The sequence below is a fragment of the Pinus tabuliformis genome, chromosome 1_2 (assembly GCF_031772625.1).
Source record: "Pinus tabuliformis cultivar Carrire ecotype Pingquan chromosome 1_2, CPIR1, whole genome shotgun sequence".
Taxonomy (NCBI): Eukaryota; Viridiplantae; Streptophyta; class Pinopsida; order Pinales; family Pinaceae; genus Pinus; species Pinus tabuliformis.
The window spans coordinates 6,755,135-6,773,329 of NC_142298.1; the positions used below are offsets into that span (position 1 = coordinate 6,755,135).

The following is an 18,195-nucleotide window of genomic DNA, read 5'->3' on the forward strand; positions in this document are numbered from 1 at the left end:
GTGGTAGGTATTTTGATGAATCTATAAAAAACAATCCACTATGGATATCATGTCTCCGTGTCCTGTTAAATGCTTCATACCATTTACATTTAAAAATACTACATTTGAAAGAGCGGTAATCTAACTCAATAATTTCTTGTATTTTTCCAACGTATTGAAGATTCCCTTCAATAACATTTTTATCTTTTGAACTTGCTCGACTTGATTGCTTGAAATCAACCATGACCCCACAATCGAAGGATCGTCTTTTTGCATCTACTCTTTCTACACGATAATGATGACCGTATGCCCACATTGCAGGATACTTCCTCACCTGTGACAAGCCATTTACTTGAGTGAAATTAAATATGATTGTGCATAGTTAAATAGTTAACAATGTGATTAATGTATTCAAGCAACATTTTGTAATAATTCAAAATTTACCTTTTTTTCACATCCTCTGCACATGTTGATCTCATCTTCTATTATGTTTTCATCTATTCCTTCCTCATCTATTTGGTTTTGAATTTGTTTAGAAACCCATTCTATTGTGCATTCTTTTCCCCATTGACCGGAAATATTAGTGGGAAGTGGGGTATTCCTTGGGTTTGATATCTTAAATTGTTTCCTTGCTTCTAACACTTCTTTCCTTTTTATATCATACATATCAATCCATTTATTCATGAATTCCATTTGGTAGAGGACAAATTTGTTGAGCACAACACTTTCATCAACACCTATTAAAAATCAACATGTATAATTCAAACTTAAAATATTATTCTTTCAATTCGGGAAGCCCAAAATGATATAGTAAATGATTCTAAAATAACTATAATAATGAATATTTTACATACCAATTACTTCTTGAACACCATTAGTTTGAGGCTTTTCTCCATCTATAATATCAGATGCACGTTCTTGATCCCAAAATTGTGCACCATCTTCAAAATCTTTACCAAGGAATTCACATAGGAAGAAAAATGCTTCATTTAGTACATACCCTTCAGCCATGCAACCCTCTGGATGTGCCTTCTGTCGGACATATCTTTTTAGGGTTTTCATGTATCTCTCAAAGAAAAACATCCATCTTGTTGAAATGATACCTGCCATTTCAATGTCATCAACTAGATGTATAAGTAAATGGACCTGTAGGTCCATGAAACTTGTAGGGAGCTCCTTTTCAAATACACATACAATTTCTGTGATTTCTTTCTTCCATCTTGGCACTTCAGATTCATGGATCTCTTTAGAGGTCACCCACCTAAGTAGATATTGTCATTAAGTTAGTATGAATTTTTAGTGACATTTAGAATGAGATATAATATATCATTGTATCATATAGAGGAACATTTCATACCATGTAAAACCTTGTAAATATCAAGCGACCACATACCTCGTAAAGGCTGACAATCACCAAAGTGGATTAGGTTATGAGTGGATTGGCAAAGCAACCCTTATTTGTTCCTTTTAGTTTTTGAGAAATCTCAAGTTCAACTAGTGCTAGTAAATGGTTTCAAAGATGTTTGCTAGGGTTTTCCAACAAGGTCACTAGGTCCCAATGTAACATAGATACTTCATATTTGTTGAAAAGTAAAACCCCCACATAGCACTGAATAGATCATTAATGACTACCTAGAGAACTTAGACTAAATTAATCGTGGAAGTAAAAATTACAACCAAATTAATCATGAAAGTAAGAACTACAATTGAAAAAAACACACTTGGTAATATACTAGAATTCATCCTCGCCAAATCCAAAGTTGATGAATAATATGTTAAATCTTTAATGAAACTCATGAAAAATAATAAGCATGTTATCGATATAAGAGTGCATGAACTTGCTTAATGTATATTTGTTAATTGGAGATGATGAATATCTAAATAAAGTTGATGAATAATATGTTAAATATTTGATGAAACTCATGAAAGATAATAAGCATGTTTATCCATATAGGAGTGCACAAACTTTCTTAATGTGTAGTTTACGAGAAATTTTTCCAGCGTAAATCACAAGATATATCATTTGTTTAGGCGTTTCGAACCAACCAGTGTGGTTCATCGTCAGGACAAGTTGAAGAATCAGATCCAACTTTGCATGTTAAATAGTTTGAGCAGAGCCTCCAACAGCTAACTAGATCAACAGTTAAATTTGACTTGGGACCAAGATAAAAAAAAATAATAATAATAAATAAAAAATAATAATAATAATAATTATTTAATAAATTAAATGGAAGTTAGTTTTAATAAGGGACCTTACCTTTAAATAAATATATAAATTATATGTATAAAGTAATTTTAATTTAATTGGTTGTTGAGTTAATAGATAGCTAAAAACATTAACTATTTAATAAATACATAGAAAATATAAATATTAGAAAAAACATATAATTAACTAGTTATAGAAGTATAACTAACTAATTATAAATATATATATATTATATGTATATATATAAATATATTATATGTATATATATAAATATAAAAAGAATTATAAAATTAGTTGTTAAGTTAATAGTTCTTTAAAAAATAAATATAAAAGAATTTTAAAATTAGTTGTTAAGTTAATAGTTCTTTAAAAAAAAATAGAGATGATGAATATATATATATATATATATATATATATATATATAATTATTTGATTTCTTTATTTCATGTGTAATTGTTATTTGGAGATAATGAATATATATATATATATATATATATATAGATATATATATATATATATATATATATATATATATATATATATATATATATATATATATATATATTATCACATATTATTGTAATTTCAATAGATGGCAATAACAATGACTTTTGTTTTTTGGCTTGCCCTAACTACACTGGAACCTATGGCCCTCATTTCCATGTTCAATGGGCTGACCAGACCATTCACTCCAGAAAACCCCGATCCGCCCCTCATTTCCATGTTCAATGGCCTGACCAGAGCGTTCAATCCAGAAAACCCCGATCCGCCCCTCATTTCCATGTTCAATGGGCTGACCAGACCGTTCACTCCAGAAAACCCCGATTTCGAATAGGAAAGAAAGCGGAAGGAGGGGAATTGGGAGGATAACCCGAAAAAAAGGCGGTGGGAATGAAAAAAAATCCAGTGCTGGAACCTATGGATCTCACTCCCATGTTTGATGTGCTGATCATAGATCATTCGCACACGAAAACCCCGATTCGCTCCAGAAAACCTTGATTTCGAATAGGAAAAAAGGGGAAGGAGGGGAATTAGGAGGATAACCAGAAAAAACGCGGTGGGAACGAAAAAGGGCCAGCGCTGGAACCTATGGATCTCCTCCATCTTCAATATGCTGACCATAGAACATTCGCTCTGGGAAAACCCTGATTTGGAATAGGAAAAAAGGTGGAAGGAGGGGACTTGGGAGGATTACCAAAAACAGAAAAGGACGCGATGGGAACGGAAAAGGGCCAGCAATACCAGATCATCGTTATATTGAAGTTATTGAAGCTATTGGTGGCAGGAGAAAAGGAAAGTGCACGGTTTAGGGAGGCAGTGGGATATGTTCCCTTGTTCAGGTATAACTGATTCTATTCTTGAAACAGAACCAGACATTTCAATCGATTTTGTAGACTGCAAGAATGTGTTCTCTCATCAAGATATGTATGATTTTGTTCCAGATAAAAGATGGATTGTCTCAGTAATGATAGTACTGATGTGTTGTTCCCTCTGGTGTTAGGGGTTTTCTTTATTTGTTTCAATTTCTCTCAGTTGGTTTATGAAGGAAATTAATTTAACCAATGTAATTTCTGCTTGCAGGCTGAGCGACATCATAGTGGCAGACCTTACCAGCGAAGGAGGAGAACTTGCCAAATTGCCAACCCCTGTCGCTCTAGGTTGGTTTCTGTACCTATTTTGAAAAAAAACTTGTTTTGTTTGCCCTTCCGGGGCCTGTTGGAGTTTGCTAAGCTAGAAGAGGGCTTTCTTCTGCGTTAATCATTATGGGTTCTTTTTCTTTGAGTTTCTAGTACTGTAGCCTTGAGGGCTTTGAAGGAAATGGCCACAGCCTTCTTCCATTTGAGTCTTTTTTGCTTTGTTCTTCTTGTCATTGCACTTAATGAGTGACACATCACTTAATAAATGACACATGTCCACTCTGGATTCCTCGATGCTTCCCTCGTTAACCGTATATATATCTGTGTCAATTATAGTGTTTGATATCAATGGCAGCGAAGGAAATGAGAGAAGCTGCTGCCAGTTCATCCACTAAATCTTATTACAAGATTGATGATGTGGAGGAGTTGGTAAAATGTCACCCTCAAGCTCTTCTGGAGAGATAGATCAGACCCAAAGAAGAGATCATGGGATCTGCAACAGTACTGGCAGTCAATATGAATGAATGCTCTGAACGTAGACACATTGATCAGAATTGAGCTGCTAGAACTTAAATAAGAATTGGCTCATGATAAAAATAAAGAGCTAATCCGCCATTAAGTTGACCTCACAAGGGATTTCCTAAAAATAAAGAGCTAAGCAGCCATTAAGTTGACTTCAAAAGGGACTTCTTAAAGTGAATAGATTGATGTCATTTAACATCAAACTTGGGATCAATTCCAGCCATCAAAATCCCATATGCCTGTAGTAAATTCTAATAATTTAACACAGAAGGAATTTTACTTGCGTCAATCTTTCAATAGCCAAGAATACCAGCTACCTTGCAATTTGGTGCAGTTTGAAGCCATATACAAGTGGTACATATATTTGCATAGGTTTGGGTGGCTTCACCGTCGGGTAGATCATTAGATCATTAGAAATAGATGTGGAAAATCATCTCCATCAATATTGATATGATATTTAGACATTGGGTAATACAAATCTTAAGTTTTAAATCTGATATGAAACTCAAATTCCTTTGTATTAATCTAATTCTTTTCCTTTATATTAATCTGATTTATCAGAAAAAAATATGTATATGGAGTAAAGAGGGCAAACTGCTATTCGGTCTGTACAGTAGAGAGAGCATTTGTATATTGTGATTTTTTTGGTCTGTACAGCAGAGAGAGCAGAAGAAATATTGAGTAAAGAGGGCAGACTGCTAGGTATGTACAATAGAGTAGAGAGAGCATTTGCATATTGCGATTTTTTAGGTCTGTACAGTAGAGAGAGCATTTGAATATTGCAATTTTTTTTTTCCACATCACATCAATAACAATTCAATTAGTTTTAGTGTTTTTCATTCTCTTTGCATCCAAAAAAGTTTAATTAATTCTTTTTTTCAGAAAATATCAATAAAAATTCGAAGTGATATATGGTCACTGTTAACTATGTGACATCTTCTATTCTCCCTTGGTGTGAACTGTGGTTGTAGCTGATTATCTAGAGCCTTCTTCCATCTGCTTTTAATGGGAATGTAGGCCTTGATTCATACTGGATGGGCCGGTGAACTGTGGTTGTAGCTGATTATCTAGAGCCTTCTTCCATCTGCTTTTAATGGGAATGTACGCCTTGATTCATATTGGATGGGCCATGTTGGTTTCATTGTAATTCAAGAGAATTGAGGCATAATTCAGCAGCTTTGGTTTCATTTTAATTCAAGGGAACTAAGGCATAATTCAACAGCTTTGGTTTCATTGTAATTCAAGGGAATCTGGGCATAATTCAGCAGCTCAAGTTTCAGAATATGGAAATCCTAATAGACATGGAAAAATCAGGGGAAGCTAGTGAACTTGAATCCAATAACATCGAGGCACCTCTGCTGCAGGGGATTACTGAAGACAAGGAGAGGAGGTCAGAGAGCTGCCATAGCGCTTGATCTTGGTTGTTCACCAGATACTCCAGTACAATACATTCAATGCGATGTTCTGGATAGAGAACTGACTTTAGAAAAGATTTCACCATTGAAGGATGTAACCCATCTCTTCTGGGTTGTTTGGGTGAGCAGGGAAACAGAGGAGCAGCACTGTGAGGACAATGGAAAAATGTTGAGTAATGTGTTAGATGCACTGCTGCCCAATGCAGAGAATTTACAACACATCTTAGATGCACTGCTGCTCAATGCAGAGAATTTACAGCACATCTGTCTTCAGACTGGGGCAAAACACTACTTGGGTCCATCTGATACAGTGGCCAGGAATCACTCTTTTCAGCCGAAAGAGGCACCTTGTCATGAAGAGCTTCCTAGGTTACCTGTGCCCAATTTTTATTACACTCTGGAGGATATTGTTTTTGAGGCTGCCAAGAAGAAAGAGGGATTAACATGGTCTATTCACCGTCCCTCAATCATATTTGGCTTCTCTCCTTGGAGCTTAATGAATGTTGTATGCACACTCTGTGTTTATGCTGCCATTTGCAAACATGAAGGGCTGCCTTTCAAATACCCAGGAAACACAATTACATGGGAACAGTTTATGGATATATCTGATGCAGATTTGATTGCAGAGCAAGAAATTTGGGCTGCCACAGACCCTTATGCCAAGAACCAGGCTTTTAATTGTAGTAATGGAGATGTGTCTAAATGGAAACACCTGTGGGGAATCATAGCAGAAAAATTTGTTCTGGAGCCATTACCATACAAAGGTGAAGGCTTTAGTCTGGCTGAGGCTATGAAAGACAAAGGTCCAGTCTGAGATGCAATTGTCAGAGAAAATAAGCTGTGCCCAACAAAATTTGAGGAAATGGGAAATTGGTGGCTTGCAGATTCGATATTAAATCTTGCCCGGGAATTGGTACATAGCATGAATAAGAATAAAGAGTATGGTTTCTTTGGGTTTTGAAATACAGAAACTTCTCTGGCATATTGGATAGACAAAATGAAGGTATCTCATGTTGTTCCTTAAACTTGATCCATCTTTATGTCTCCAATTAGAACCAAGCAGAGGAATATCATTTAGAGGTTGCTTTTGTGATTCAAAATGGTTATGTTATATTCTGAATCAGTTGGAGGTGTTGATAATATCAGAGCATAGTTGTAGTGCAATGTGTATTTTGTGATGTCCAAGTATAGTTTGTGAAACTAGGTTTTTGAAAATTGCTTGATGTTTGATGATGTGTGATTTTGCAATGGACTCAAATAAAGAGCTGGAACTCCATCCTAGGATTTCCTACAATTTAGTTTTGGTGTTAAAAATGGAGTATCAACAATCTCAATGTTACAGCATCGGGTGTGTATATCATTCCGATCTTTATAAGTGGTGCATGTTGTAAATATTTAACGACTAAAGCAAGTTCAGGCTGAGGGATTGTGATGTCCCCACCCTGTTAATTGGGGCACCAAGTTGCAGTAGCAGTATCATTGAATGCCTGTCACAATATTGTATAACAGCCATTATTAGTTTTGGCTGCAGCTCAGCTTATTTTCTCTTTGTATCTTGAAAACGAATTAAATGGAAAAACCATGGTTTTGGTCTTCCTGTTAAACCATATGGTTGATCACCAGCTTCTGTTTTGAATATTATTACTTTTAGTTTTACCATAGAATAAAGCAATCTGGAGGTGGAAATAGTTCTTCGAGTGTCAACAGAAGCCTGAGTTTCTTCCCTGTTTAATGATCCAATGTAGACATTCATGGTACTTCTCTGCAACTTTAATGATGTTGTAGATCAAACCCAGATGATTATGTAAACATAAATTCTGCTTGAGTTCTTTGACTGTAAATAGAAGCCTGAGTTTTTTCCCTATTTTATGATCCAATGTAGACATTCATAGTACTTCTCTGCAACTTTAATGATTTAGTAGATAATACCCAGTTGATTATGCAAATATAAATTCTGATCAAACGCAGGGATAGTTTCACCAATTTCAATCTTTGGATTCTCTACTTTCAAAATATCAACTCAGCCCACTGTTCAAAGATCTTCGCGATGATTCGAAAACTTAGCTTATTGTTCAAGATCTTCAAACATGTTATAGCATGAAATTAAGCCAAAGTGTTGAGGAAGTTAACAAAAAGTTCCCACGACCACTCCCCTACACTCCTATTAAAATTGCAATAATTTCTGAGGTTTAACATTAAAATTGGCTTTTACTTTTAAAGTGGGTATTGTTTTTTAAAACTTAGTTTTGTTAGGTTTAACATTAAAATTGGATTTTGCTTTTAAGTGGGTATTGGTTTTTAAAACTTACTTTTCGCTATTCACTTTTAAATGCTTTCTCTTTTTATTTTTATAAAAAAAATTGAAGAAATATTTAGATTGACTTTACAAAATTTTGGTTATAATTTTGACCCCAAGGCTAGAACTATCAAAGTCTCTTTGCAAGGGAAGAATCCAGTCCTCTTGACTATGAAATATTTTAGAAAGATGCTCAAGATACCATACATGAATAAGAAACTCAAATTTCCTTAGTAGGCATTTTCCTTGATTCTCAGGGGGGTGGAATCAATGTCATTAGAATAAAGCAATCCGGAGGTGGAAATAGTTCTTCGACTGTCAACAGAAGCCTGAGTTTCTTCCTTGTTTAATGATCCAGAATTACATGGGAACAGTTTATGGATATATCTGATGCAGATTTGATTGCAGAGCAAGAAATTTGGGCTGCCACAGACCCTTATGCCAAGAACCAGGCTTTTAATTGTAGTAATGGAGATGTGTCTAAATGGAAACACCTGTGGGGAATCATAGCAGAAAAATTTGATCTGGAGCCATTACCATACAAAGGTGAAGGCTTTAGTCTGGTTGAGGCTATGAAAGACAAAGGTCCAGTCTGAGATGCAATTGCCAGAGAAAATAAGCTGCGCCCAACAAAATTTGAGGAAATGGGAAATTGGTGGCTTGCTGATTCGATATTAAATATTGCCCTGGGAATTGGTACATAGCATGAATCAGAATAAAGAGTATGGTTTCTTTGGGTTTTGAAATACAGAAACTTCTCTGGCATATTGGATAGACAAAATGAAGGTATTTCATGTTGTTCCTTAAACTTGATCCATCTTTATGTCTCCAATTAGAACCAAGCAGAGGAGTTTCATTTAGAGGTTGCTTTTGTGATTCAGAATGGTTATGCTATATTTCGAATCAGTTGGAGGTGTTGATAATATCAGAGCATAGTTGTAGTGCAATGTGTATTTTGTGATGTCCAAGTATAGTTTGTGAAACTAGGTTTTTGAAAATTGCTTGATGTTTGATGATGTGTGATTTTGCAATGGACTCAAATAAAGAGCTGGAACTCCATCCTAGGATTTCCTACAATTTAGTTTTGGTGTTAAAAATGGAGTATCAACAATATCAATGTTACAACATCGGGTGTGTATATCATTCCGATCTTTATAAGTGGTGCATGCTGTAAATATTTAACGACTAAAGCAAGTTCAGGCTGACGGATTGTGATGTCCCCACCCTGTTAATTGGGGCACCAAGTTGCAGTAGCAGTATCATTGAATGCTTGTCACAATATTGTATAACAACCATTATTAGTTTTGGCTGCAGCTCAACTTATTTACTCTTTGTCTCTTGAAAACGAATTAAATGGAAAAACCATGGTTTTGGTCTTCCTGTTACACCATATGGTTGATCACCAGCTTCTGTTTTAAATATTATTACTTTTAGTTTTACCATAGAATAAAGCAATCCGGAGGTGGAAATAGTTCTTCGACTGTCAACAGAAGCCTGAGTTTCTTCCCTGTTTAATGATCCAATGTAGACATTCATGGTACTTCTCTGCAACTTTAATGATGTTGTAGATCAAACCCAGATGATTATGTAAACATAAATTCTGCCTGAGTTCTTTGACTGTAAACAGAAGCCTGAGTTTCTTCCCTATTTTATGATCCAATGTAGACATTCATAGTACTTCTCTGCAACTTTAATGATTTAGTAGATAATACCCAGTTGATTATGTAAATATAAATTCTGATCAAACGCAGGGATGGTTTCACCAATTTCAATCTTTGGATTCTCTACTTTCAAAATATCAACTCAGCCCACTGTTCAAAGATCTTCGCGATGATTCGAAAACTTAGCTTGTTGTTCAAGATCTTCAAACATGTCATAGCATGAAATTAAGCCAAAGTGTTGAGGAAGTTAACAAAAAGTTCCCACAACCACTCCCCTACACTCCTATTAAAATTGCAATGATTTCTGAGGTTTAACATTAAAATTGGCTTTTGCTTTTAAAGTGGGTATTGTTTTTTAAAACTCAGTTTTGTTAGTTTTAACATTAAAATTGGATTTTTCTTTTAAGTGGGTATTGGTTTTTAAAACTTACTTTTCGCTATTCAATTTTAAATGCTTTCTCTTTTTATTTTTATAAAAAAAAATTGAAGAAATATTTAGATTGACTTTACATAATTTTGATTATAATTTTGACCCCAAGGCTAGAACTATCAAAGTCTCTTTGCAAGGGAAGAATCCAGTCCTCTTTACTATGAAATATTTTAGAAAGATGCTCAAGATACCATACCTGAATAAGAAACTCAAATTTCCTTAGTAGGCATTTTCCTTGATTCTCAGGGGGGTGGAATCAATGTCATTAGAATAAAGCAATCCGGAGGTGGAAATAGTTCTTCGACTGTCAACAGAAGCCTGAGTTTCTTCCCTGTTTAATGATCCAGAATTACATGGGAACAGTTTATGGATATATCTGATGCAGATTTGATTGCAGAGCAAGAAATTTGGGCTGCCACAGACCCTTATGCCAAGAACCAGGCTTTTAATTGTAGTAATGGAGATGTGTCTAAATGGAAACACCTGTGGGGAATCATAGCAGAAAAATTTGATCTGGAGCCATTACCATACAAAGGTGAAGGCTTTAGTTTGGCTGAGGCTATGAAAGACAAAGGTCCAGTCTGAGATGCAATTGTCAGAGAAAATAAGCTGCGCCCAACAAAATTTGAGGAAATGGGAAATTGGTGGCTTGCAGATTCGATATTAAATCTTCCCCGGGAATTGGTACATAGCATGAATAAGAATAAAGAGTATGGTTTCTTTGGGTTTTGAAATACAGAAACTTCTCTGGCATATTGGATAAACAAAATGAAGGTATCTCATGTTGTTCCTTAAACTTGATCCATCTTTATGTCTCCAATTAGAAGCAAGCAGAGGAGTTTCATTTAGAGGTTGCTTTTGTGATTCAGAATGGTTATGCTATATTCCGAATCAGTTGGAGGTGTTGATAATATCAGAGCATAGTTGTAGTGCAATGTGTATTTTGTGATGTCCAAGTATAGTTTGTGAAACTAGGTTTTTGAAAATTGCTTGATGTTTGATGATGTGTGATTTTGCGCATAAGAGGCTCCCGGGCGAATATCCACTGCTCCAAGCCCATTTCTGATAAATGGCTCAAGATTTGTCTGGACTCTGACTGCTTTTATGATTTCCATCCAAAACATATCGAGAAAATAATGCAGATCCATGATGAATTTTATGGTATTTTCTGGATCGTTCTCTATTTTCTTCTCGGCCTCATACGCCGAATCCTGTGAGTGTCGGATTACCATATGTCAACTGTAGTTTAAGATATATACGAAACCACAAGCAAATCCTAATCATCATCGTGTTTACTCTTATCATGAAAATTTCCTTCACAAATGCTTCAGGCCACTGTTCTGATTTGTGCTCAGACACCAAACCAGGACTACTCATGAAGAAAAGTAGCTGCCCTTTCTGTAGACTTTTCCTGGCCATATTGCTTTTCACGACCCTTGTGGTAGATACTTCTTTATCAGAGGTCTGAAACGATCTCGGTTTTTCTTACCAGTTGCTTTCCCTTGCCTGAAAGGAGATATATTAGTCTTCAGATTTTGTTATCATTTGTCTTCCCCTTAATTCTTGTTTTGGTAATATTTACATATTTCTAAGATTCAAGTCTTTGCACTTTGTAGGAGGAAAAATGTATTATGCTGTACTATGCACGTTATTGTTAATAAGAGCTCTCCGTGTTCGGATGTCAACTGAAGGCTTAGCTAAAAATGATTGATGAACATTAAATTCGCCAAAACAAACTGTGGGAATCTGAGGTATTTTTACACTCTGGCCTCTATGGTTTAGTAGCTTACTCTACCCACACAATAGGTCGGAGTGCCGAATCCTGTGAGTGTCGGATTACCATATGTCAACTGTAGTTTAAGATATATACGAAACCACAAGAAAATCCTAATCATCATCGTGTTTGCTCTTATCATGAAAATTTCCTGCACAAACGCTTCAGGCCCCTGTTCTGATTTGTGCTCAGACACCAAACCAGGACTACTCATGAAGAAAAGTAGCTTCCCTTTCTGTAGACTTTTCCTGGCCATATTGCTTTTCACGACCCTTGTGCAGTGGACTAGATCATACCTCATATAGATACTTCTTTATCAGAGGTCTGAAATGATCTCGGTTTTTCTTACCAGTTGCTTTCCCTTGCCTGAAAGGAGATATATTAGTCTTCAGATTTTGTTATCGTTTGTCTTCCCCTTATTCTTGTTTTGGTAATATTTACATATTTCTAAGATTCAAGTCTCTGCACTTTGCAGGAGGAAAAATGTATTATGCTGTACTATGCACGTTATTGTTAATAATTATTGGTGAAAATAAATTTTCATGGCATTAGTGGAGTAATCACTCACCCTCTTGGATTTTGAGCAGATACAAGGTTCACCTCTTTCTATGCCCAACCTTTACTATAAGTGAAGTCTTGTACAGACATGATTAGGGTCTGTTCCTTGGTCTTTTACATACGTGCCAGAGTTGCCATTAGACTTGTGTATCTGATTCTGTTTGATAGTTAGTTTGCGTAGTTTGGAAATTTGTTGAATAGGGAAATAAATCAGGCCATCAAACCTGGGCGATATATGTTCAAAACCGATAATATTTTTGCATACAGAAGGATATACATTAAATATTGGCACCATCAGCAGATGAACCAACATAATGAAGTGATTTATGCTTTCATTGGAATGTGTATTTTTAAGAGACTAGCTGGAGTGAGTGTACACTTGTGGTAGCAAGGTTCAGAGAGTTCAGCAGGCTTTCTATTTCCAATTTGAGATTAAATTTTAATCTTCCTGATATTGGGGTCTTTTGTTGGGATTTTTACTGTCTCTTGTTCAGCTGGAAAATGTAAAATGTGTGGCTCCTGCCACAATAGTGAACTCTATGCCAATATTAACTTTTGATGGAAATAAGTCTGAACAGGGAATGAAATGGAGTAAGGGTTTATCTATTATCAGGTTCTCATGTCTTGTATTTAGGATACAATGTCTATCATTGTTCTTAACAACCTAAGGAGATGATTTATTTTCTGTGATTTTGATAATCTATGTTTTGGGACGTTGTGTAGGAAATGTGCAATATGCCAGTTTGAATATGAATTTGGTGACCAGATCATCTCCTTAATATGCACCCACAATTTCCATAGCCACTGTGGGGCAGAGTGGTTGCTAAATCACTCTAAGCTGTGCCCCATATGTAAGCACGACGTTATGGACGAGAAACCTGTGGATACTGAATTTGTTCCCTGAGCTTCTGCAACTAAAAATGGCAGAGAAAAGAAACACTGTACAGTTCCATTTTTGTATAGAATTCAGTGGCTGATTTGTAAATATTACTGCAGTGGTCTTTCTTCGTTAAAAACAAATTTATGGCCACAACTTTGTAAACAGATGTAATATTTAAGGAGAAATATTGTTGTAAAGTGTAGAACTGCCATCGTATTTATTCAGAATCAGCAAATCTATTCTCATCAGAATATGCGTCCTTCCTGCCAAACAACAACTTAAAAATCTCAATATTTAAGAATCTGAGCATTTCCAGAAGAGACCTTATACTCGGGGGGGATTGAATATAGTAACCAAGGCACTATTCACATGTCATATGAGGTATGCCTCTAATAACTAGATATTTGCCTGAAAGGAGATATATTAGTCTTCAGATTTTGTTATCATTTGTCTTCCCCTTATTCTTGTTTTGGTAATATTTACATATTTCTAAGATTCAAGTCTATGCACTTTGCAGGAGGAAAAATGTATTATGATGTACCATGCACGTTATTGTTAATAATTATTGGTGAAAATAAATTTTCATGGCATTAGTGGAGTAATCACTCGCCCTCTTAGGGGATTGAAGAGCTTTCCCCCTTGTGGAACAAGTATAAGCATGAAGATATCTTTGTGTGGACCTCCTAAGGTACGTGAGAATATGGGTTGCCTAATAAGCATGGAATTGCATATGAGGCTTGAGCCATGAGCTTTGCTAGCTCAAGCTCAAAATCAAAATCAAAATTTCTTTCAAATGGCAACAAATTCTGTTCCTTAGTAGTGTGTGTCCTAAGTCCTCAGGGAAGCAAGGGCAGCAAACGAACTTCTTTCTAAAGAACTAACAAAAGGTTTGATGCATCAGTGCTTCTACAGGGGATGTCCAAACATTCCTGTCAGCTTTGTCATGTTCAAGAGTTTCCTGACAGAGGTATAGGTAGGTCCATTTTGTGTTAGGTGTGTGCTATATTCTATTAGTTGATTCTGTATCCGTTGGATAGAAGATCCATGTGTCTTATTCGCTTCAATGCGTTTCATACATCTTTCAAATGCGAGAGTGGAAGGCTTCGTTATGAGGGCTTGGTGTGCATTATGCATATTTAATTCTTTTTCAAATTCGAGTACATAACAAAGGAAGTCCACATGCCTAAGTGGATAGCCACAAAGTTAGAAAAATTCGTGCATGACTTTATAACGTTAAGTGGATTTGGCTTCATTGGGTTTTTAATTCTGAGAACCTTAGCGTTGATTCTTGAATTGAAAAGATGCCAGGTCTGATGTCAGGTTCAATCACGGTGATCCATATTAGGTAATGCTCGTTGAGGGACATAAGTTTATATTCCGTATTTGATATGAAATACTTCAAAATAATCCTTTTAATATTAATAAGGTGTTCTGTCCAGATGTCATGGATTTTGAGCAGATACAAGGTTCACCTCTTTCTATGCCCAGCCATTCCTATAAGTGAAGTCTTGTACAGACATGATTAGGGTCTGTTCCTTGGGCTTTTACATACATGCTAGAGTTGCCATTAGACTTGTGTATCTGATTCTGTTTGATAGCTATTTTGCGTAGTTTGGAAATTTGTTGAATAGGGAAATAAATCAGGCCATGAAACCTGCGATATATGTTCAAAACCGATAATATTTCTGCATACAAAAGGATATACATTAAATATTGGTACCATCGGCAGATGAACCAACATAATGAAATGATTTATGCTTTCATTGGAATGTGTATTTTTAAGAGACTAGTTGGAGTGAGTGTACACTTGTGGTAGCAAGGTTCAGAGAGTTCAGCAGGCTTTCTGTTTCCAATTTAAGATTAAATTTTAATCTTATTGATATTGGGGTCTGTTGTTGGGATTTTTACAGTCTCTTGTTCAGCTGGAAAATGTAAAATGTGTGGCTCCTGCCACAATAGTGAACTCTATGCCAATATTAACTTTTGATGGAAATAAGTCTGAACAGGGATTGACAGATGAAATGGAGTAAGGGTTTATCTATTATCAGGTTCTCATGTCTTGTATTTAGGATACAATGTCTATCATTGTTCTTAACAACCTAAGGAGATGATTTATTCACCAGATCATCTCTTTACCATGCACCCACAGTTTCCATAGCCACTGTGGGGCAGAGTGGTTGCTAAATCACTCTAAGTTGTGCCCCATATGTAAGCACGACGTTATGGACCAGAAACCTGTGGATACTGAATTTGGTCCCTAAGCTTCTGCAACTAAAAATGGCAGAGAAAAGAAACACTGTACAGTTCCCTTTTTGTATAGAATTCAGTGGCTGACCTGTAAATATTACTGCAGTGGTCTTTCTTCGTTAAAAACAAATTTATGGCCACAACTTTGTAAACAGAGGTAATATTTAAGGAGAAATATTGTTGTAAAGTGTAGAACTGCCATCGTATTATTTCAGAATCAGCAAATCAATTCTCATCAGAATATGCCTCCTTCTTGCCAAACAACAACTTAAAAATCTCAATATTTAAGAATCCGAGCATTGCCAGAAGATACCTTATTTCTGCGTTTTTTGGGCAGATTTGAAGTACATGGTTTGTTGAACATGTTGTATGCTCAATGCCCCACCTATCTTTTTGGGCAATAAGTTGTATGCTCATGTTTCAGGAGGTGTGGTGTGATAGTCAAGGAACCCTTGAAGAAGTTCGTGCAAAACTGCAAATGAGACAAGAGGGTGCAATCAAACGTGAGAGAGCAATTGCTTATGCTCTCTCCCATCAGGTACATAACTATGTTCAATGTAGAAAAGTCACTTGAAAATTCATTTGTATAAGTCCTTGATTGAACACTCTATTTCTGGCAGATTTTAAATGATGTGGTAGAATCCTCTGCACAAGACCTTAGATGTAGATGCCAGGTTGACATTTTGAAATTTATATACTAGTAACTTTTATGGGTGTTGAATCTGTTTTCAGCAATGGAGAAGCAATTCGAAAACAAACATGAATTATGCTAGAATTGAGCTAGACAAAAATAGCTGGGGTTGGAGCTGGTTAGAACGCTGGATGGCTGCAAAGCCTTGGGAGATTAGACTCATGGAACAAGACCAAATGGATGCTTGTAAAATTCAGTCTCTCAAAAGCTATGATGATGCTGGAGAGAATCTGAGGAGATCTCATGAACCAGTCAAAGTTAAAGTTCGCAGAAACAAAATTAGTGTTCATGTTGCTGCAAAACCACCTTCAGCAGTTTCCAGTCATCCTATTGGTAGATCATCTTCAAAGCCTAGCTCTGATATCTAATCTGATGAGAGCTCAACAATCTCAAGGGGATTGTGTACTCCAAAATATGGAAATACTCTGCAGACGTCATTTGAGAGTGTGGGAAGGCCTAATTACATGAACTCTACAGAGTCTGCCAAGGCTAAAATATGCTCGTCCAGTGCTCCAAAGATAAGACCCTCATATGATGATCTTCAATTGCAGAAGAAAGTTTCTTCATATAATGCTGAAGTGAAGAGCACAGCCGGTTCAGATTCTTCTCTGCATGCTTGCAAATTGATTCCACCTATGTTGAGATCTGACAAATCATCTACTAAGAGTGGAGAGATTTCTTCTTGTTCTTATGGAGAGTCCTGAAAACCCTTTTATCAATGCTAAGTTTCAGAGTTCTATCCTGTCACTACTAGTGGCTGAAGGTTGAAAACTCTGCTGTGAATGGTTTGAGCTACAGTGACCAGCATTTCATGGGCATTCTTCTGTATGTTTGAACAAAAGTTCAACTTAGCTGCAGAGATTAAGATTTCAGCTTCCAGCTGAACTGTGTCAGATGCTCTTTAGGAGTGGAGAGTAAAATTTTGAGTTCAATTTTAAGTAGTTTTTACTTAAGTACTCAAAAGAAGACATGAAATATTTTCATTTGTTTAGTTGGGCCAACATGAAACATCTGTTTGTGGTTGCACAAAGAGGGATCAAAATGTTGGTGCTAGAATCTAGGCCCCATTACTCACTGTATAGTGTTGTTTCTCAAGGTTTTCCTTTGCCACTTAAGATCCACTAGGGTAGTCTTACATGTGTTTAGTTCTTTTTATGATGGAGAGAAACCCATTTTGAAATCACACAACTTCTCTTCTATGTTATTATTTCTTATGCATTGTATAAAATTTTGACTTCTTTTTTCTATACTATTATTTCTTATGCCATTGCCTTACGGCGTTTCCTTTGCAACATATGTTGCAAATGCTAGTTTAGTACTATTAGATATTATATCTTACCTCATTTTATGGTTAACATTGTATAACAAAAACATGCGTTGTGTTATGTAATTAATACTAACATGTAATATTGATTTTTTTTGTCAGAATGCTATAGGTAATGATTGCCAAGACGATGATCCAAATTATGTTCAACATATATCAGGAGATGATGAGGATGAGGATGAGGATGATGGTGGCGAAGGAGGAGATGATGATGATAGTTGCGGTGTTGGTGATGATGTGGATCAGAGTAATGAGGATGGTCAAGATGATCATGAGGATGATCTTGGTGGTGGTAGCTAGGCATGCACATGCATTGTTTTTTATGAAGAAATTATTGTGTAGAATGACATTGTTATGTTTAGATGGGTGTTGTGAATTTACCCTATATCAATGAGACATTTTGATTTTGTAATCATACGATGAGTTTGATTTATGTATGTTGTTAATTTATCGTAGAATAACGATATTCATGAAATATTTTGATTTGTTAATCATATTTGAATTTTAGTTGTTTTGATTAAAAATAATACTGATTTTATTAGTATTATGTTGTTATTTTATACATGTTTTGAAAA

General features: G+C 35.7%; 1 protein-coding gene and 1 pseudogene across 2 annotated transcripts; both read left to right on the forward strand.

Moving 5' to 3' along the window:
- Positions 1 to 3,762: 3,762 nt before the first annotated feature.
- On the forward strand, positions 3,763 to 17,143 carry LOC149204033 (protein IQ-DOMAIN 6-like). 2 transcript variants are annotated; one of them, XM_089393190.1, is made up of 3 exons: positions 3,763 to 3,843; positions 16,030 to 16,143; positions 16,338 to 17,143. In XM_089393190.1, the coding sequence occupies exons 2-3, from the start codon at positions 16,084 to 16,086 to the stop codon at positions 16,662 to 16,664; spliced, it is 387 nt and encodes a 128-aa protein (XP_089249316.1). In that variant the 5' UTR covers positions 3,763 to 3,843; positions 16,030 to 16,083; the 3' UTR covers positions 16,665 to 17,143. The 2 variants fall into 2 exon arrangements, with proteins under 2 accessions (XP_089249316.1, XP_089249315.1); XM_089393189.1 differs by lacking the exon at positions 3,763 to 3,843 and having other exon boundaries at positions 15,835 to 16,143.
- On the forward strand, positions 5,390 to 7,267 carry LOC149204034 ((S)-8-oxocitronellyl enol synthase CYC2 pseudogene; annotated as a pseudogene).
- Positions 17,144 to 18,195: the final 1,052 nt, after the last annotated feature.

Coding starts and splice junctions, on each gene's coding strand:
- LOC149204033 (XM_089393189.1), top strand. CDS start 15,982: ATGCCCCACCTATCTTTTTGGGCAATAAGTTGTATGCTCATGTTTCAG. Junction 16,144..16,337: donor CTTATGCTCTCTCCCATCAG/GTACATAACTAT, acceptor ATCTGTTTTCAG/CAATGGAGAAGCAATTCGAA.